The 23,480-nt window shown below is 36.1% G+C and overlaps 1 protein-coding gene across 1 annotated transcript; it reads right to left on the bottom strand.

The window, feature by feature from the left end:
* Positions 1-21,862: 21,862 nt before the first annotated feature.
* LOC139873059 (hydroquinone glucosyltransferase-like) lies at positions 21,863-23,263 on the bottom strand. The gene has a single exon (XM_071860993.1). It carries the CDS (start codon positions 23,261-23,263, stop codon positions 21,863-21,865), a length of 1,401 nt encoding a protein of 466 aa, XP_071717094.1.
* Between the last annotated feature and the right edge of the window lie 217 nt (positions 23,264-23,480).

Below are 23,480 nucleotides of genomic sequence, written 5' to 3'. Positions count from 1 at the left end.
ACGGATCCTTGGATGGCTCGAAGTTCTTGAAGCAGAATCATGACACGAAAACAAGTTCAAGTAAGATCATCACTTGAAATAAGATTGTTATAGTTATAGAAATTGAACCAAAGTTTGAATATGATTATTACCTTGTATTAGAATGATAACCTACTGTAAGAAACAAAGATTTCTTGAGGTTGGATGATCACCTTACAAGATTGGAAGTGAGCTAGCAAACTTGAAAGTATTCTTGATTTTATGTAACTAGAACTTGTAGAATATATGAAGAACACTTAGAACTTGAAGATAGAACTTGAGAGAGATCAATTAGATGAAGAAAATTGAAGAATGAAAGTGTTTGTAGGTGTTTTTGGTCGTTGGTGTATGGATTAGATATAAAGGATATGTAATTTTGTTTTCATGTAAATAAGTCATGAATGATTACTCATATTTTTGTAATTTTATGAGATATTTCATGCTAGTTGCCAAATGATGGTTCCCACATGTGTTAGGTGACTCACATGGGCTGCTAAGAGCTGATCATTGGAGTGTATATACCAATAGTACATACATCTAAAAGCTGTGTATTGTACGAGTACGAATACGGGTGCATACGAGTAGAATTGTTGATGAAACTGAACGAGGATGTAATTGTAAGCATTTTTGTTAAGTAGAAGTATTTTGATAAGTGTATTGAAGTCTTTCAAAAGTGTATAAATACATATTAAAACACTACATGTATATACATTTTAACTGAGTCGTTAAGTCATCGTTAGTCGTTACATGTAAGTGTTGTTTTGAAACCTTTAGGTTAACGATCTTGTTAAATGTTGTTAACCCAATGTTTATAATATCAAATGATATTTTAAATTATTATATTATCATGATATTATCATGTATGAATATCTCTTAATATGATATATATACATTTAAATGTCGTTACAACGATAATCGTTACATATATGTCTCGTTTCGAAATCCTTAAGTTAGTAGTCTTGTTTATATGTATATAACTCATTGTTAATATACTTATGGAGATACTTAATTATCATAATCTCATGTTAACCATATGTATATCCATATATATATCGTCATGTCGTTTTTACAAGTTTTAACGTTCGTGAATCGCCGGTCAACTTGGGTGGTCAATTGTCTATATGAAACATATTTCAATTAATCAAGTCTTAACAAGTTTGATTGCTTAACATGTTGGAAACATTTAATCATGAACCTATAACAATATATACATATATATCAAAGTATGTTCAAAATTATTAATATTAAACTTAATGATTTTTAAACGAGACATATATGTAACGATTATCGTTGTAAAGACATTTAATGGATATATATCGTTGTATAAAGGTTTTGACCTCTATATGAAATAATAGACCACAAGATTTCATATTTCAATACATATCCATTTATGAAATAAAGGTTATGGTTTGTTTTAAAAATGAATGCAGTCTTTGAAAAATGTCTCATATAGAGGTCAAAACCTCGCAACGAAATCAATTAATATGGAACGTTTTTAATCAATAAGAACGGGACATTTCAGAAAAACTCTTTTTGAAATCACGCGAGCAGAACCTCGTCGTAGTATTTTAGGTATAATACTAATAATATCGCTCCTAATAATACTAATACTAATAATAATAAGTTTAATATTAATAATCTTAATATTAATAATATTAATATTATATATATATATATATATATATATATATATATATATATATATATATATATATATATATATATATATATATATATATATATATATATATATATATATATATATATATATATATTTCTATCTCTTGCAGCGAAGTAAATGATGAAATGAATCAAAAATGAACTCGTTCAATATTTAAAGCAAAGTGGTAGCCACCTACTACTTCCCCTTGATTCCGTTCACATACGCATTTTAATCTCTACCGACACTTATTAGTTATTATTATATATAAATTACTATTTAAATATATAATTAATTATATAATATATTATATTTAGGAGCATGGTAAAAATGTAATTTTTGTTCTAATGACATGGACGTTGTCACTCGACTCATGTACCACTTTCGGTTTTTCGAACGCATTTTCATACGTTTAGGAAACTAGCCTTTTATGTTACGCAACGTGTACCCTTATTAATAATTTGACTTACTCATCAATAAATTATCTTATAATAAATGTAACTTATAAAATTGAGCGTTGTGGTCATTTGCTTCTATAAATCAGTGGCTCGTTGTTTGTCAAAATATATTAGTTTAAATCAGGACGTTTTATGACTAAGTTAAAATATATATATATATATATATATATATATATATATATATATATATATATATATATATATATATATATATATATATATATATATATTTATTTAGAATTGTAAATTTGTACATAATATATATGTTTGAAATATTTATCTAATGATATAATATTTAGTCTTTCAAAACCAATTACATTTCAAAGTTCGTTTTATATAATTTAACTCGTTTTAAATAATAGTAGTTATTTTACCAAATAATGTTTTTAATATGAAAACTAAATAGTTGATTTATCAAGGGACACGAGTTAATCAAAGTAAAGTATACTTTTGAAATTTAAACGGAAATGATTACTAACTTTTGACTAACTCTTGTTAATGACACTTTTGTAAATCACTTTTACCAAATATTCCGGATACCGTTAAAAAGGAAAGGTTTTCTAAATCAAAGTGGACCTCTCAATAGAGACTCGAAATTATAATTCAATGTATCTGATATTCCAATCTTTTGATATTATCTTTTAATTCCATCGATAATTATTCTAAAGATATTTTGAAATAATTACGTTCATGTAAAGTATTATACGTCTAATACTTTGTTGACATTTTCAAGTTATAATATATACACATATACATATATAATTATATACGTTCATTTAATGGTTCGTGAATCATTGGAATTTGGTCGAGGTTAATTGAATGTATGAACATAGTTTAAAATTCTTGAGATTCAACTTACAAACTTTGCTTATCGTGTCGGGAATATATAAAGATTAAAGTTTAAATTTGGTCGGAAATTTTCGGGTTGTCACATCGAGCCCCTCAATCACTGACTTCATACGTGTGTCATAGTTTCTACCTTCCGTTATGTTATTCACAACACTTTGAGTTTGTTCAAGTTTTTCGATTCCTTGACTCAATGCATCTTACGCTTGATGACAAGTGTGTCTCAACCTTGATAAGTTCACAACTTGTGTATCCGTTAAAGGCTCAAATCTAGCATAAGTATCTATCGTAACCCAAAGAGTATTATTGTTACATCATAAACTCTTAGATAATTTTACAGTCAAATAATGAGAATAAAACATACATATAGAATCTGTGATGGTCGAAATTCGCCTAGCCATTGGAACAATATACAAAAAATTCAGACAAAGTATGCACTAAGTTAATAGAATCAAGATATACTTACCAAGTAACATTAAAAAACCCTACAACCCAGTTTTATTGCGACATTTGTTAGTCGATCTACAAAAAATTACAAATGTGATTCTGGTATTACATATCAATATCAATCTTAATCAATTTAAACCATACATTAATTAACAGTAATTTATGGTTCATATCAAAACCCAAATTGAAATCATCAATGATGAACAAACCCAGATTAACACATTGACATTTTCTGAGGAAATTAGGGTTTTTTGTTGTTGTTTGAGCGTGAATGTTTTGAATTTTGCAGACCCCTATTTTTCACTCTTGATACCGTCCTATTTGTTAATCTAAAGGTTAATTTAGCCTAATTAGTTCTAATCCTTGAGATCATGAGTTCATAATGATGACATGGACATTTTAAGAGTCTAGATTTAGTGGATATTTATGAATGAAAGGCTATGATTAAAAGTTAGACTTTAAGATGATCTATTTTTGTATTTGTTATTATATTTAGTAGAGAATAGAGATAGAGATTGTATCTCTCAACAAAAATTAATATCGTAACTTCTTTTTCATCATCATCTTGAACATATTAATATGCTTTGATATTCATCAACATATAAATTACATGAAACGTTTTCTTTTACTTCTCTACAACTACATTTTTACGTCAACTGTAATTCTCCTAATGTTGTTGTTCTCAACTGATAAATTACCATATAACATGGAGTATACCATTTCAAACACACATTCTCCAAATTAAATCCCATAATACGGAGTAATTGTCTACCCTTAAATTTATAATTTATTCTAGTGTAAATTAACTTCGCTTGATTACTCAACAACAAAATTTGATTCACATACAAATTTTCAACTATGTTAATCAGATTCAACAAGATCCCCAAATTTTACTAATTTTTGAATATTAGTTGCAAGGTATAATAAATCGAAATTCACCAGTTATTAACCAATTAACATCTTCTTAACTCTCCTTGTATAAGATCAAATCAATTTTTCAATATATATAGATGAAACCTAGTTGTAAAGAACAAACTATGAAATTACATATAAATCATAGTTTCTATAGAGTAACAAAATTCATTATCAATTAAACTAGCTCTGATCATACGAGTTTAAGGAATTATTTCAAATGCTGTGTATACTCAACAATGGATACTAGAGTGATTTTATTTTGGGAAGAAAGAGTTGAAAAGAAAGAGTTAAGAAGAATAGTCTAGAGAGGAGAAAAATATAAGTACAGAAAATATAATATAATAATTGATTAATTATAAAAGAAAATATATTTAGTAACTCAAAAATAGATGAGACAGTCGAAACGATTACGTGGATTGCCATATCATATTGCCAAAATATTGCCAACTAAGTGTGTGGGAGTTTTTTAGTGAGTTATGGGTGATTATAACATTTCTCAAAATATAATGAAAATTTGTTATAGTTTAATAAAATAGGTGATATCCTCTTGTATACATATTAGATCAAAATGTACAGTATACATATACGACCAAAGTGAATGACACAAATCAAGGATTTACCATATCCTTTATGATATTACAAGTCCACTTTTTTCTCTGCTTTTTTCTTTGCTTCATCCCCTTCTTCATCACTTCAACAACGGCCAAATCAAATAAACTCCACCCTCTTGTCAGAGTCAATAACATAAAAATTTTCATACCAATCACACATGAGATGGAAAACAGTTGGTATGGTGTTTGGGCAGAGCTTTTTATAATCCACTGCCGACCATTCAACGTTATCGATCACATCATACCCAACCCACAATCTTTTTTCGTCATCGACCGATACTAGTTTCGCTTCCACATATACAGATAAACCCTCTGAATCCTGGTCTCGTTTATACGCCATTGTTCATCATTGGATCTACAGAACAATTTCCGAGGAGCTTCTTCAACCCATCCTCATCCCTGAATCTACTGCTCAATTAACGTGGGAACGTTTAAAGGGCCTTTTTCTATGACAATGAGCACTCACGTGCTGTGCAACTTCAACACCATTTTTCAAACATCCAAATTGATAATTTCACGAACGTATCCCCTTATTGTCATGTGTAGCGACCCGACAAAATCGTCATTGACGGCATCATCTACTTAGGTCCCGTTACGTGGTCATAAGTCTTTAAAACGACGTTTGACCAAAATATGTCGCATTCATTTCAAATGTAAAGATGTTTCAAGTTTACAAAAGTAGTTCAACGACTAGTTACATTACAACGTTTAACGTACAAATGAAACCTATGCGACACGATTTAAAAGTAAGTTAAAAGATGCTCCATGTATGCATATATACTCGACATCCAAGCAAGTATCAAAAATAATGAGCGGAAGCATGTAACACCTAAAGTTCTAGGACCTGAGAAAAACATAGAAATCTGTCAACGAAAATGTTGGTGAAATCATAGGTTTAAGTAAGTAAGTGAGTAAGTACAAATGAACCACAAGATTTATAATGTTGAAATAATAGTAAACCATTATAAAAAAATTTTATCACGAGCACCCAATTATCAAGGCTTAACTTTCCACGAACCCCATACACATAGTGTTAGAACCTACACTGTTTCTCGAAAATATATTTCATCCGAATAACGGTAGTGAACCGTCCGAATGAGGGTTTGTCAAACCCATATGGCCATACAACATAAGTTCTCGCTTACACCCAGCAAGTGTAACTAATGATAATCGAATTGAGGATTTTTATTCTAACTTGTACGTAGAATGTTTGTTTCCGTACTTGTGTTCACTTTGTAAAACGAAACGTTTATGTTTTCTCATCCCAAATGTAAGTTTAAAAGAGTAAAAGTGGGACTATGATCTCACCTTGAATGCACGAAGGTAAATGTACTTCACAAAGTAAACGTGTGCAAGAAAGAATACTAGTCTCGACCCAAACTAGATGAAATCGGTATGGAATTGAAGAGGAAAATGCAAGGATTCCAAATATGTAATTTGTTTTGATGTTTGATTGCTAACTTGAAAATGGATGATGAATCTTTGAATTGGAGTTTGAGAGAAAAAGTTGAAGTATTGAAAAAGAGGAGGAGATGAATGAATGGAAGGGATAAGGTTTGACCATTTGACCTATTCAAAAGTTTGGTCTCTTGGCAAGTTTAGTCCCTCAGGTTTGAAACGAGTGTGTGAATTACCTAAACGAAATATTTTAAAACGCGTATTAATGGAAGATACTAAAATTAAATAACGGACTTTAGAATAATTAAACGGAAAGTAAACGAAAGAAGACGGGATGTTACATTACCTACTCCTTAAAGAAATTTCGTCCCAAAATTTAAGTATGCGTAGTGGTCGTTGTTTCTTCCTCGGGATCTTGCGTTTCCAAATCTACGAATAAATGAGGGTATTTCCTTTGCATTTGATCTTGTCTTTCCCAAGTAAACTCGGGTCCTCTTTTGGGGTTCCAACGGAATTTGACAATCAGAATTCGGCTCTATTTTAGTGTTTTGACGGAGTGATCCACAAATTCAACCGGTTCTTCCAAAAAATGAAGTTTGTCATCAATAGTAAGCTCCTCGAGAGGGATGACGAGTTCGGGTTCGGCGAGACACTTCTTCAAATTTGATACATGGAAAGTAGCATGAACAGAGCTCAGTTGAGGCGGAAGATCTAAACGATAAGCAGCGGTTCCAACACGCTCTAAGATTTCGAAAGGACCAATATACCGCAGATTTAACTTCCCGTGTTTCCCGAAAAGGATTACACCTTTCCAAGGTGCGACTTTTAACATTACGCGGTCACCGACTTGGAATTCGAGGTCGTTGCGTCTAATGTCGGTATAGCTCTTTTGACAACTGCGGGCCGTCCTAAGCCTATATCGGATTTGAACGATCTTCTCGGTTGTTTCATGAATGAGTTCTGGTCCGGTGATTTGTGTGTCGCATACTTCGGCCCAACAAAGAGGTGAACGACATTTGCGGCCATATAATGCTTCGAATGGTGCGACGTTAATACTCGCGTGATAACTATTGTTGTAGTAGAATTCGGTGAGAGGCAAGTGCTTGTCCGAAGGTTTTCCGAAATCAATAACGCAAGCTCGTAGCATGTCTTCCAAGGTTTGAATTGTGCATTCGCTTACCCGTCGGTTTGCGGATGGTATGCGGTGCTCATGTCTAATCGTGTTCCCAAAGCTTCTTGTAAAGTATGCCAAAATCTAGAAACAAAACGGCCATCTCGGTCGGAAATAATCTATAATGGAACACCGTGACGGGCTACGATTACTTTAATGTAAAGTTGTGCAAGTTTCTCCATTTTTTCGGTTTTCTTCATGGCTAGGAAGTGGGCGGATTTCGTGAGACGCTGTACAATAACCCAAATAGTATCATAACCGCTCGCCGTTCTTGGTAGTTTTGTGATAAAATCCATCGTTATTCTATCACACTTCCATTGTGGGATTTCGGGTTGTTGAAGTAGTCCGGACGGTCTTTGGTGTTCGGCTTTGACTTTGGAGCAAGTTAGGCACTTTCCAACATAACTAGCAACGTTCCTTTTAATGTTCGGCCACCAATATTATTTCTTGAGGTCGTGGTACATCTTATTGGAACCGGGGTAAATCAAATACCTTGACTTATGGGCTTCATCTAGAATAAGGCTTCGCAAGTCCCCATAACTAGGCACCCAAATTCTTCCGGCGAAATATCAGAGTCCGGTCTCCTTAACTTCGAATCGAGAGGTAAGGACGTTCAAGTGTTCGAGAGAGATGTTTTCATCCTTGAGAGCCTCTCCTTGGGCTACACGAATTTGATTATTGAGATTGGTGTGGATGGTGATGTTTAAAGCTCGGACACGAAGATGCACCGCTCTTTCTTTTTGACTTAAGTCATTGGCTACTACATTTGCCTTCCCGGGATGGTAACGAAGCTCACAATCGTAATAGTTCAAAGTTTCAATCCACTTTCGTTGTCTCATGTTTAGTTGTTTTTGATCGAAGATGTGTTGAAGGCTTTTGTTATCAGTGAAGATAGTACTCTTAGTTCCATAAAGATAGTGTCTCCACATTTTTAGTGCAAAGACAACGGCTCCGAGTTCGAGATCATGTGTCGTGTAGTTCCGTTCATGAATTTTTAGTTGTCGAGAGGCATAAGCAATGACTTTCTTTCGTTGCATCAATACACACCCAAAACCATGTTTCGAGGCATCGCAATATACAACAAAATTATCATTGCCTTTCGGGATGTGACAAGAATCATAGGAGTGGTGGTTAGCTTTGTCTTCAAGGTTTGAAACGCAGACTCTTGTTCGGTTGCCCAAATGAATTTCTTTCCCTTGTGAGTAAATGCGGTTAGAGGACGAGCAACGAAAGAGAAATCCTTGATGAATCTACGATAGTATCCGGCGAGACCCAAGAATTGTCGAATGTGAGTAGGAGTAGTAGGGGTTTCCCATTTGCTAATGGCTTCGATTTTTGCGGGATCGACCTTAATGACTTTTATTCGCTTACGACATGACCGAGAAATTGAACTTCCTTCAACCAAAATTCACACTTGCAGAATTTGGCATAGAGTCGTTCTTGTCTCAAGAGTTCGAGCACAAGTCGAAGGTGTTGTTCGTGCTCTTCTTCGCTTTTAGAATAGACCAAGATATCATCGATGAATACAATAACGAACTTGTTGAGATACGGTTTGCACACGCGGTTCATAAGATCTATGAACACCGCCGGTGCATTAGTTAGACCAAATGGCATGACAAGGAATTCGTAACTACCATAGCGAGTCCGAAAAGCGGTTTTGGAGACATCTTCCCCCTTAACCCTTAGTTGATGATAACCCGAGCGGAGATCGATTTTTGAATATTCACAAGACCCTTGTAGTTGATCAAAGAGTTTGTCGATGCGCGGAAGAGGATATCGGTTCTTAACCGTCAATTTGTTTAGTTCACGATAGTCGATGCACATTCGTAGGGATCCATCTTTCTTCTTAACGAATAAAATCGGAGCACCCCATGGTGAATGGCTAGGTTGGATAAAACCACGGTCAAGTAGTTCTTGGATTTGACTTTCTAATTCTTGCATTTCGGATGGAGCAAGTCTATATAGTACACGTGCTACGAGTGCAGTTCCCTGAATAATATCGATTTGGAATTCTACCGGTCGATGAGGTGGAAGGCCCGGCAATTCATCGGGAAAAACATCGGAAAAGTCACTAACAATTGGCACATCATCGATATGCTTCTCGTCAATCTCGACTTTCTTAACATGGGCTAGAATCGCGAAACAACCTTTACGAAGGTATTTTTTAACTTTAAGGCACGAGACGAGGTTGAGTCCGGTGCAACTCTTATCTCCATAGACAATCAAGGGTTCACCATTCTCGATAGAAATTTGAATCGCTTTAAGATCGCAAAGGATGTGAGATTCCGTTTTGGCTAACCAATCCATACCAATGATTACATCGAAGCTCCCTAGTTCTATAGGTATCATGTCAATTTCAAACTCTTTACCCATTAAGTTTAACGTACACCCCCGATAAAATTTTTCAGCACTCAATAGTTTCCCGTTGGCCACTTCAATAGTATAAGTAGTATCTAGTAGGAGTGGCGGAGTGCTAAAAGAATGAGTCAAATTCTTGGATATAAAACTCTTATCGGCACCCGAATCGAATAAGCAAGAGACATAAGAATTGTTGAGAAGAAACGTATCCGTGACTAGTTCATTGTCATCTCGGGCTTCCTCGGTATTAATGTTGAAAGCTCGGCCGCGCGTATTGGGGTTATCTTTCTTCTTTGGGCATGCATTTCTATAATGACCCGTTTGGCCACATTCGTAACTAGTGACCATCTTTGGTGCATTGGGCCCCTTTCGAGCGACGGGGGCGGCACTTTTACAATCATTGGCCTTATGGCCACTTCCTTGACACCGGTGGCAAATTAGCTTGCCACATTCACCAAAGTGATGCTTGTGGCATTTGTTGCAAAGAGGTAGGTTTCCGGCATAACCCTTCTTGCCGTCGGAGGTGAAAGGCTTCTTGGCGAAGTTGTTGTTATTGTTGCTTGATTGGGGGGCTTCCCACTTTCTTTTGTTGCCACCCGATTTATCCTCGGCTTTAGGTGCCGGTACTACGATTTCATCCACCATTTCTATCAATTGGCGGGCCATCTTCAAAGCTTCTTGTAGGTTAGCGGGTTTGGATGACATTACCCCATGTTTGATGCTCTTAGGAAGGCCATCCATGTAAAGTTCAACTCGTAGAGGCTCGGAATTTACAAGGTTTGGACACATTAGGGCTAGCTCGGCAAACCGTTGATTATAAGCGTTGAGGTCGTTTCCGACCGCTTTCAAACCTCTTAGCTCGCTTTCGAGCCTTCGAGTCTCTTCGCGGGGAAAGTATTCGGTGATCATCTTTTACTTTAAATCGGGCCAAGAGAGAGCGTGGGCTTCATCGGTACCCACCGATTGTACATACGTGTTCCACCACGTCAGAGCGATACCGGAAAAAGTGTGGGTGGAGTATTTGACTTTATCTTGGTCCCGGCAACTACTTATGCTAAAAACGGCTTCCGTTTGCTCAAACCATCGAGTGAGAGCAACCGGTCCTCTGGTCCCATCGAAAGTGTGAGGTTTGCACCCCATGAAAGCTTTGTAGGAGAATCCCTCGTTTGAGTTACCGGCTCCATTGTTGTTGTTGTTGTTGTTGTTGTTGTGGTTTTTATTATTATTGTTGTTGTTGGATGAGTGACCGGCCATGGCCGCATCTACGGCGGTGGCTATCATTCGTTGAAGAGCTTGTTCGGGAGTTTCATTACGTGGGATTCGGCGAGGAGGCATTGTTCCTTCAAGACACACGAATATCGTTGATTAGTATTCTCAATAATACTAATCGTGATATGAAATAAAGATAGAAAATTTTCCATGACTCGCCCTAAATTCTTTATGTTATAATGTCGGAACGTCCATATGAGTCACCGTAATATAATCCCGGAAATTATATTACCCTAATTCATATGTGCATTCGACATTACCTCATAAAGTCAAGGTGGTGTGTCAATCAAATTAAACAACGTAAGATTAAGATGGAATAAGAGTTAGATATGAATGGAAGAGTTCGAGTATAAATGCACAAGTAGTCAAGTAATTCCTATTTCAAGTCTATATTCCTGTTGTAGTCTAGACTCACTAATGTACCCTATGACTCGGGGTTGACACTAATGAACTCTAAATCCCTATAACTAACGCTCTGATACCATCTGTAGCGACCCGAAAAAATCGTCATTCCCGTTATGTGGTCATAAGTCTTTAAAACGACGTTTGACCAAAATATGTCGCATTCATTTCAAATGTAAAGATGTTTCAAGTTTACAAAAGTCGTTCAACAACTAGTTACATTACAACATTTAACGTATAAATGAAACCTATGCGACAGGATTTAAAAGTAAGTCAAAAGATGCTCCATGTATGCATGTATACTCGACATCCAAGCAAGTATCAAAAATAGTGAGCGGAAGCATGTAACACCTAAAGTTCTAGGACCTGAGAAAAACATAGAAATCTGTCAACGAAAACGTTGGTGAAATCATAGGTTTAAGTAAGTAAGTGAGTAAGTACAAATGAACCACAAGATTTATAACATTGAAATAATAGTAAACCATTCTAAAATTTTTTATCACGAGAACCCAATTATCAAGGCTTAACTTTCCACGAACCCCATACATATAGTGTTAGAACCTACACTGTTTCTCGAAAATATATTTCATCCGAATAACGGTAGCGAACCGTCCGAATGAGGATTTGCCAAACCCATATGGCCATACAACATAAGTTCTCGCTTACACCCGGCAAGTGTAACTAATGATAATCGAATTGAGGATTTTTGTTCTAACTCGTACGTAGAATGTTTGTTTTCGTACTTGTGTTCACTTTGTAAAACGAAACGTTTATGTTTTTGTCATCCCAAAAGTAAGTTTAAAAGAGTAAAAGTGGGACTATGATCTCACCTTGAGTGCACGAAGGTAAATGTACTTCACAAAGTAAACGTGTGTAAGAAAGAATGCTAGTCTCGACCCAAACTAGATGAAATCGGTATGGAATTGAAGAGGAAGATGCAAGGATTCCAAATATGTAATTTGTTTTGATGTTTGATTGCTAACTTGAAAATGGATGATGAATCTTTGAATTGGAGTTTGAGAGAAAAAGTTGAAGCATTGAAAAAGAGGAGGTGATGAATGAATGGAAGGGATAAGGTTTGACCATTTGACCTAGTCAAAAGTTTGGTCTCTTGGCAAGTTTAGTCCCTTAAGTTTGAAGCGAGTGCGTGAATTACCTAAACGAAATATTTTAAAACGTGTATTAACAGAAGATGTTAAAATTACATAACGGACTTTAGAATAATTAAACGGAAAGTAAACGGAAAAAGACGGGATGTTACATCATGAACTCAAGAATACCGCTGATCAATTAACCAGCACCGATACAAATTTTGAAGGAGATCGACTAGTTTTGCAATTAATTGCAGAATTGAATGATAACTATGATGCAGTTGGTACTCTCTTGTCACTCACCAAACCACTCCCTTCGTTCTAAGAAGCACGCTCAATGCTGATTCTAGAAGAATCTTGAAAACAAAATCAGCCACTTTCTCTGTGAATAATGGTGGCACTACTCTTCTTAAAAGTGCTGCACCTAATTCTTCTCAACCAACCATCAGAACTGCTACAAATCGGAATAGTAATTTTTAGGGACGTGGTAATTTTTGGGGTTGTGATATCGGCTAAAAAGTCACGTTTTTACCCCCGGTATTGAGTCCCAAAAGCATAAACGTTCAAATATTTGTCGGCAAAATAATCACTTTTTCAGTTAAATTTGTAGGTAAAGTAATTACAAAGACGATGCAAAAAGAATCAAGAGAATCGGAGCTAAAATGAAGATTCTAGAGCAAAAACGATGAAAGACAAGAAATCAAGTTACGATCCAGCAAGTCAGCAGGCCAAACGGCCTGCCAAACGGCTTGCCAGTATGGCAAATGGCCTGCCATACGCCCAGATCAAACGGGTATGTTAAACGGGTTGGTCTGGCAAACAGCCACCCTAAACGGCCTGTCAAACGGCCTGCCAGCCATTTGCAGGCCATTTTCACTTCTATTTAAAGGGCTTTTTGTCATCCAATTTCAACACACCTCTCTTCACTCTCTCACTATAATACACTTTCTCTCACTAGAGCTTTCAAGGCCTTCTCACCACCGAGCGGGAAATTAAGTACCCGGAGGCGAACGTCGAAGATTGTAATAGGAGCGGTCTAGAGGATGTCAACACTTGTAATGGTCCAGATCTCGTCTGTAAACGGTGAAAGCTTTCCTTAATTTAATAAAGTTATCTTAAGTTGCTTTCATCTTGCATGCTTATCTATCCGTTGCAAATGTTTATTATATGTTGAAGACTTTATCCGAAACTTATGCTACTGTTATGCTGAAACCTTGATGGTTTAGAAGTTTAATTTACGGATCACCCTTTCCGCTTATTCATGTGGCTATAACCTAGTATTAGGACCTGATCAACCCTAGAATACGGGTAAGTGATTATGTGTGCTTAACATCACAATAGGGATAGAGTACCTACGTACGAATTACCATTTATTCGTCAGAGAAGAGCTGCCCATTTAGGTTGTAATTAGAGTAGGCAATATAGAGTTCAGTGAACACTGGCTTGCTCAAAAGCATGATTCGCGTCAGAAGCAACGTTCTTGAGATGTTGTAAGATGATCCGGGGTTGAATAAGTGATCGCAAAGGAGAGACCTCTAATCCAATTAGCAGTACCTTAGAATATCTAAGATTGCATATCTGTTAATGTTAAGGCATAGCTTAGTATTAAGTGGTAGAATATTGCTTTAGTTAGACTAACTAGGATTACGAAAAGCTGAGACTTTCCTTAGGGATAATACCACTTTATTCATGTACCTAGGATTCTATCTATAAGGTCATTTAAACCTTCTAAGGTTAACGTTGGGAGTAGGGATATCCGTCTTAGCCAGAATCTTCAAGACCTAAAATCTTAGTGACAAATCAGTTAGGTTCATAGCCCAGTTGATTGAGGTTTAGTGTTTATTTTAGGAAGTTGAACTCTCGTGATAGCTCCCTATCAGAACCTTATTCTTCATACCTATCCAACTTTATCTTTATAGTTATATTATAATATTAGTAATTAATCTTGATCTATCACCACTTGTCAACTAGGGTTAACTATATAGGCACTTTTGTCCCACGTTACTGAGCAAACATACAAAAATACGAACCTGAGTTATATTTACCATTTACTTTTTAAAAGGAAGACAAGTAGGTGAGTTATAGCTAGAAAATCCCAGCTAAATATAAATGATAAAACCATTATTACTCTTTTGATAGCTAATTCTGACGTGTTGTGACCTAACGACACCGCACAAATAAAATCGTCCGTTTTGGCCATATCAGGTTCCAGTTCTCGAAACTGTGGTCGTGGGAGAAACAATTACGATAGAGGTTATCAGGGTTCAATGCAACAATCCTATTTTGGAGGAGACGAAGCAATGTCGTGTGGAGGTAGACGGCCTGAAAAACAGCCATGGGCTCAACCTAATGGGCCGCTAACTTATGATTCTTAGGTTTTGCAGCAAAGAAATTGGCCCTTATCTCCACCTCCATGTCCCTACCTAACAACAGAATGGTCCAGGTCGATTGCTCCTACATCCAACTTGGTATTTTGGGCCCAAGCCCCTCACATGCTTATGCACGGTCAGTTGTTTCTTCACCCACAACCACGAACATTAAAGCGGCTATGCATACCAATGAGATAAAACCCACCCGATGACAACTGTACCTCAACACTGGAGTGACATCACATATGGCGGGTTCTTAAGGTATTTTCATTACTTATTATCTTTCAAATATCTCTAAATGTATTATTTTTGAAAATGGTCACGACATACCTATTAGTGGTTATGGACATATCTCATTACACATTAATCCTAACCGACCTCTCTTTTTATCCAACATCTTGCATGCACCACAATTGATTAAGAATCTAATATTTGTGTCGTCTTTCAATTGATAACTGCATATCTCTTAAATTTGACCCATTTAATTTTACTGTGAAGAAAATTCCAACGGGAAACCACCTAATGCGGTGTAATAGCACCAGTGATCTATATCCTCTCCCTTTGTCCAAGCTGCAAAAACTTCAACCTTTATCTTTTTCAATTTCTTTATATGATTTATGGCAATAACGTCTAGGTCACCCAGGCGTTAATGCTATTAAATCACTTAGTAATAATAATTACATTGTATGTAATTCTAATAACATTTCATTTTGTCAATCTTGTTTATTTAGCAAACATGTGCATTTACCCTTTATGCATCAACTAATTCTACTTTTTCACCTTTGGACATTATACATAGTGACTTACGGACATCACTAATCGCAAGCACTAACGAACACCGTTAATATATACTTTTTATTGATGATTTTTCTAATTTTTTGTGGACTGTGCCATTAGCTACCAAATCACAAGTCTTTAAGGTGTTCTTTAAATTCCAAACCCTAATTAAAACACAAATGGGAAAACAAATTAAAGCATTTCAATGTGATAATGGTACTGAGTACAATAATGCATCCTGCCATAAATTTGTAACGATAATGGCATGGTATTTCATTTTTTTGCCCATACACATCCTCTCAAAACGAAAAATTGTAACGTAAAATTCGCGCTATAAATAACATAATGCGCACACTAAAGACTTGAATCACTCTTCCATTCCCACTTCGTTTTGGCCACATGTTCTTGAAATGGCAACCTACCTCCTAAATATTCTCCCGAGCAAACTTCTAAAAAATGCTCTCTAACTCAAATTCTTTATCATCGCACACCAGAATACCAACACCTTCGCGTTTTCGGATACTTATGTTATCCCCTTCTTCCATCCACCACTGTAAATAAACTCCAATCTCGCTCCACACCATGTTTCTTTCTTGGTTATCCCAAAAACCATCGTGGCTATAAATGTTACGATCTCGCACTAGAAAATTCATAATATCTCATCATGTCGCTTTTTACGAAAATTAATTTCCTTTCGCTACCTCTCTTATCTCGAAAACAACAAACTACAAATTTCGCCATGAAAATATTCACCCCTTTTAATTCCTCTATCCAATTTTCTCAGCCCAAACCAATTGATGGGCTACATCCGTCACCTCAACCCATAAACAATATATATATTCTTGGTGTAACGATCAGACTTTTTCGACTTATATTTATACTTATACTTTCACGAATCTGCGTATATGTGCGTATTGAGCTAGATAATATTCTGGGATCATTATCCATGTTAATTACTTTTGTTAATACCTTACAACATGTTATTAAGTGCTTAATTACTTAACTTGATCCTCGAATGCTTTTATGACCGTTAGTGTCACTATTCGTTTAGAACGAAATACGTACTTGGTACACGTTAAACTTTGGTCATAATTGGAGTGTTATGACTACTTAATCCAAAGTGTTATTTCTTAATGACAATTACTTAGCTTGTTGGTTGCTTAATTACTCTTAGTGTTTTACTAATGCACACTAGTTAGTATTAATGGGCTTATTGCTTTAATGTAGTTAGTTTATCAAAGGCCCACCCTATACTAGCTTATAGACTAGTAAGTTAGCCCATCTTAATGGACTTATGAACCCATTAAGACATAAGACAAGTCCGTTAAGAATTAAGAAAAAATTACTAGCATGCTTATGTACCATTTCTTACTTCTTTTAACACCATGCTACATGCTTCCCAACATGCACACGTCACCCTTGTACCACCACCCATGCCAAGCCAAAATGGTCCCCATCCCCACCCTGTAAACCGTCGGCCACCAACACCCTCACCACCATCCTTTATTTTCCAACTTTCATTCTCATTTTCAAATAAAAAACGCACACAATTCTCTCTATTTTCTCACTCTAGTTTCTTACTCTAAAAACTTAAGAAAACTTGTAAGTTTTCTTGAATTTATTTCTTTCTTTTTCTTTCATAATCGAAATCATCATCATCATGTTAAAAGATTCAAGTTTTGTAGCTTGAATCTTCATACATCTTGTAACTTCAAGCCTTGGTTTGAAGAACATGCAAGAACAAGGAATCCAAGCTTTGTAGCTTGAGGTTTCTACAAAAAATTTGTTAAAAGATCAAGTTTATTAACTTATGATCTTTAAGTTGTTTTACTTCAATATTGTAACTTGAGTTTTCATTAAACAAGGATACAAGCTTTCTAGCTTGAAGTCTCTTTCTAGCTTAGGGTTTCATTATCTTGTTTGATCTAAGTTATGTAACTTATGTTCATCCAACTTGTTAAAACAAAAGCTCATTAGCTTATATTCATTCTACTTTGTAAAAATCTAAGTTTTATAACTTAAGGTTTTGTAAAAGTTGAAAGTCTAAGTTCTATAACTTAGGGTTTCACCTAGAACACAAGATCTATACTTTCTAGCCTGAGGTCTTCAATATTTAGCTAAGATCTAAGTTCTATAACTTAAGGACTTGCTTATTTGGTTTGAATCCATGTTTATAGCTTAAAATTTCAAATAGAACTTGTACTTGTGTCGAAACTAAGAACTTGATGTAACCTTGGTTTATCATCCTTCTAAAACTCTTAAATGAGTTGTACTTCTTTTCTTAGTCTAGACATTGTGTGTTGATGGTTAAAACTTGGTCAAAATGATGCTAAAACATCAAGAGTTGTACACTTGAGGCTTATACGCATCAAGGATGAGAACCGTGATAAACATTAAACACCAAGGAACCCACCGGAGCACTAGAATCTGTTTTTCAGGGTCTGATCTGACTCATGGAGCTTCTGGAAAATTCATTTCCAGAAATTTTGGGATGTGTAGATGACTTTTCGTTTAAGACTCGCCTAAATCCGATATACGGTTTAGGATTTATAGTTTCCCAAAGTTCACTACGCCTTCATAACGACGTGCTGAAATTTCTGACCTACTCGCGCTTTGACCGTTGCCACGGTCAAACGACATCGAGTTAGGATCTGAGCTTCAGAAAGAGGTAAGAGGAATCACAAACGGAGCCCTGGTCACTGGCCGCACATCATTTCAGTTTGTGTAGATTTCGTAGCGGCTGTTCGAATTCAGCTTTTCGTTTCGACCTCTATTCTTGTTGAAAACTTACTTTATCTTTCACGTATGATGATAATGATGATACTTAAGACTTAACTTACTTACTTTTAAAATTTTGGGACGATTTACTGACTTAGTAACCATTGACTTAGGTTGAGGACCTTTTGGACCGACTTACCAGTTGCTTACATTTTCGTATCAACTTTACCGTACATCCACTGTGAGTTATAGCTCCCTTTTTTTACTTTAACTATTTTTGGGACTGAGAATACATGCGCTTTTTATGTTTTACATACTAGACACGAGTACTTTAACTTTATATATGTGTGGGTGACATAACGGCACAAATTTTCCCCTTAGCTCGGTAACGTTTAGCCATTGGTTTATGAACCGGTGAACGCGAATCTTAGATATGGATCCATAGGGTTTGGCATCCCCACTCGGGCTAGTCGCGCTAGCATTCAACGGGTATTTAATACTTCGTCTATTTTAACGCACTCGCCAAGTGTACTTTTAGGGGGTGATATATAATATTTCTTGTTAAGTTAGTTACCAAGTGCCCACGGTTAAGCATATACTTTTCATACTGTTTTGAATACAAAATCTCGTGGTCTACATTACTTTATTGTTTACAATAAAACTATAGCTCACCAACATTCGTGTTGACTTTTTAGAGCATGTTATTTCTCAGGTGCTTAGATGAAATTGCTTCCGCTGTAATAGACTTGCTGTGTTAGACTTCCGATGTACTCTGCATTGTTAGAGATGTCTCTTAATCATGGACTTTTTACTTTGCATTCACTACTTATGTTATATTCGAACTATGGTTTTGTAATGACCTAAGTGTCACGTACTTTTGTTAATGCTTTCTATCCGTAGAATCACATTACTCTTGTAAAACATTTGTCGTGGGAAAAAAGTTATCTTTTTATGAATGCAAAACCTTGTTTTAAAATAGCATGTAGTGTTATACCGTGTAATGGACATGTTGTTGATGATCCATACCATAGAGGTTTTGGACGGGGCATCACACTTGGCATCATCCTAACTCACCTTCACAACCTCCAGTTGCTACTAACCCATAACCATTCACTGAGCTCACATTCAATTCTGGGCCGCATTTCAGCCATGTACAATCCTCAGCCCAAACACCTTCTGGGTCTTCTCACAATTCTGGACCAAATCTACCGTCCAACTTCGGCCAAATATCCACTAACAATTCTGTTGCATCATCTCTTAATTCTCCACCACCTTCAAATACTAATAATACACGCATTCAATCTATGACTACTCAATCTATGTTCGAAGTCTTCAAACCTAAAACAATTTTAATCTCTCTGCCACTACTTCTATCTCTCCCTTAATTTCTAATTCTAAAATATCCTTAGCCGACCCTAATTGGCGTCGTGCCATGACTGGCGAATACCGGGCTTTGATAGATAATATGACGTGGGAACTTGTCCCTCATCAATCACACATGCATTTTATTAGATCGATGTGGCTCTTTCATCAAAGGACGGGATCCGATGGTACTTACGAGCGATTTAAGTCTCAACTTATTGGTAACGAATGTGTACAACAGATAGGTATTGATTGTAAAGAGACTTTTAGTCCGATTATTAAACATGCCACTATCCGAACTGCTCTTAATATTGCGGTTTCTAAGTCTTGGCCTATACATCAATCGAATGTCAAAAACGCCTCTTTACATGTAATCTGGATGAAATGGTATACATGCATCAACTGATAGTTTTAAAGATTGGTATCTCCCAAATCATGTTTGCTTACTTAAAGATTCTCTTTACGGTTTAAAACAAGCACCACGTGCATGATACTAACAGTTTGCAGATTTTGTATGCACCACTGGCTTTATACATAGAAAATGTGATCACTCGCTTTTTATGTATCACCACGGCAAGGATATCGCTTATTTACTACTCTATGTTGATGATATTATCCTTGCTACGTCCTCGGATAATTTACGTGACAGACTTATGACTAAAGTAGCGGGTGAATTTGCTATGAAGGACTTAGGTCCTTTGAATTCTTTTCTTGGTATTTCTGTACAGAGAAACACTAACAGTTTATTTCTCAATTAAACAACATATGCTAGAGATATTATTCAGTGTAGGTATGGTTTCATGCAATCCGGCAACTACTCAAGTGGACACCAATGGAAAACAGAGTGCATCAATGGGTGATCCGTACCCCAATCCCACTTACTACCGAAGTCTTGTTGGGGCACTTCAATATCTTACTTTCACAAGACCGAATATCTCATATGTGTTACAAGTTTTCTTCCACATGCATGCTCACGAGGCTCATATGCATGAGCTTAAGTGCATAATCAGATACATACATGGTACCTTGACACTTGGCGTGTTCATCACCAAGTCAACATCTCACGCTTTATTATCATACACCGATGCCGATTGGGCGGGTTGTCCCGACACGACGCTCCACTTCAGTATATTTTGTTTACCTTGGCGATAATTTAATCTCTTGTTCCTCAAAACGTCAACCAACTGTATGACGGTCTAGTGCTGAAGCCGAATACCGAGGCATTGTGAATGTCGTCGCCAAATCATGTTGGTCGCGTAATCTACTTCTTGAGCCCACGTGTCCTATAATGAAAGCCACCGTGGTATTTTGTGATAATGTAAGTGCCATTTATTTATCCCTAGTGCAACATCAATGGATCAAACACATCGAACTAGACATCCATTTTGTTCTGGAAAAGGTTTCACGAGGTCAAGTTGGCATTTTACATGTCCCAACGCGATTAAGAAATACCCGACATTTTCACTAAAAGACTACTCGGTGTATTATTCGATGAGTTTCATTCCAGTCTCTGCATCCGGAAACCGATAGCTTCGACTCCAGGAGAGTAATAGTTATAGTCAACGAGTATATATTCCATATATGTCTATATTTTTGTATATTATTGTATATTATTGGATATCAATTGTATATCATTTCCAAATATAATGGGAGTTTGTTATATAGTTTACTAAAATAGGTGATATCATCCTGTATACATATACGATCAAAGTGAATGACACAAATCAATGATTTACCATCTCCTTTAGTTAAGCGTGTGGATATACGCTCAACTTACAATCTGATATTCAAGTATATTCTACATGGCTCCAACTATGACTCAAAATGGAATGAGTATTAGGTCGAACACAAAATGATCAAACTTATTATTCATCACTAAAACAACAACTCTTATATATCTTTAACTCACATAATTTATTTGATACAAAATGAAAAACTTGATTAACAACAATTCTTATATATGTTTAATTTACTAAAACATTAGATATTATATTAGATGTTGCGTTTCAACTTTGAGGCCCAATGATCCAAGGTTATGGTAGAAGACCCATTTTTACTAACAGCATTAGCTGCTGCATCTTTAAGATCCAAGATTCGACTCCGAAGTACTTTTCCTTCTTCTCCTTCCATTAAATTATTCACAACCCTTGCGATCTCCATACGGCCCACAATACCATTTTCATCAAAGGTGGGCCTAAAGGCCACTTTCAAGCCTTCGGCTAGATATACCGCATTCATCTTTTGCTCAGCATAAAGTGGCCATGCGATGACTGGCACACCATGTACTACAGTCTCGAGAATTGAGTTCCAACCACAATGAGTCAAGAACCCACCCGTTGAACCATGGCTCAAAATTTGGGCTTGTGGGGCCCAGAATGGAAGCACAAACCCTTTACCTTTGGTTCTTTCCAAGAACCCTTCTGGTAAAAATCCTAAAGGGTTGTTATGACCATAAGAGTCAAAGAACGTCGCGTTTGGTTGATCATTCGGGCTTCTAACAACCCATATGAACCTTTGCTCACTTAACTCCAAACCCAAGGCTAACTCATTGAGTTGATTAGAAGAAAGGGTTCCACCACTCCCAAAAGATATGTACAAAACAGAACCACATGGCTGACCATCTAACCACCTCATACAGTCTAACCCATCAACAACACTACTCGAACCGGTTTGGATCAATGGTCCAACTGGATAAACTTTTGGCTTACCGGGTTCATCTTCTAGCAAAACTTTTAAGGCACCACCCTCTAACTCATTGAAGCTATTTATTACAATTCCCTCAGCTATCATATATCTCTTAGAAGTATGAAGCAAAAATTTATATGCATCACTTGTTCTATCCTGAACCGGGTCTAACAAGTCTTGCCCACTAATGGGTATACAGCCTGGGATCTGAACTGGTTCAGGCAAGTCCTTATACTCGCATGAAACCATTTGATCAAGTTTAGGCAAATAATAACAAAAAGACAGAGTCATAGCAGTTGTTGGGAAAAAAAGATAAGGCGAAACACAAAATTCAATAGAAACATCAAATGCATCTGTCCCAAATGGATCAACAAACAAAGCCACTATGTTTTTCTCCACAACTAATGACTTGAATACTTCACGAAGCGAATCAAGAGACCGAGTTACCATGAGACTAATTCGAGTTTCGATTTGGGTATTTTGTGGTAAATCATCAAAGTTAACAGGTGGAAGAATGAGATAGTTTAAAACATTAGGAAGTGAATCAAGATATACCTTTTGAGAAATAGATAAAGGCCCATCATTTGGGATGATGAAAGTTGCATTTATGTTGTGGTTATTCTTTAGTTTTTTAGCAAACTCTACTAAAGGGATCAAGTGGCCCATTCCTGGACTTGGTACAATGGCTATATGGGGTGCTTCTTCCATTGCAGAGAAAGATGGATATAGAAAGAAAATGAGAGATGTAATTGATGTAAGTAATCAAAATGTTGGAAGTGAATGAAGTTAGATTGTGATATATATAGACATATTAGATTTAAGTGCATTGTGTTCTTTCGTAATAGGTATAATAGGTGTGTATGTCACTACACATGTAGACGGTAGAAGATTTTCTCTATTCAGACTACCCGACAGGGTGTGTAAC

The sequence above is a fragment of the Rutidosis leptorrhynchoides genome, chromosome 1 (assembly GCF_046630445.1).
Source record: "Rutidosis leptorrhynchoides isolate AG116_Rl617_1_P2 chromosome 1, CSIRO_AGI_Rlap_v1, whole genome shotgun sequence".
In the NCBI taxonomy this organism is placed as follows: Eukaryota; Viridiplantae; Streptophyta; class Magnoliopsida; order Asterales; family Asteraceae; genus Rutidosis; species Rutidosis leptorrhynchoides.
This window is presented reverse-complemented; position numbering and strand designations above follow the sequence as displayed.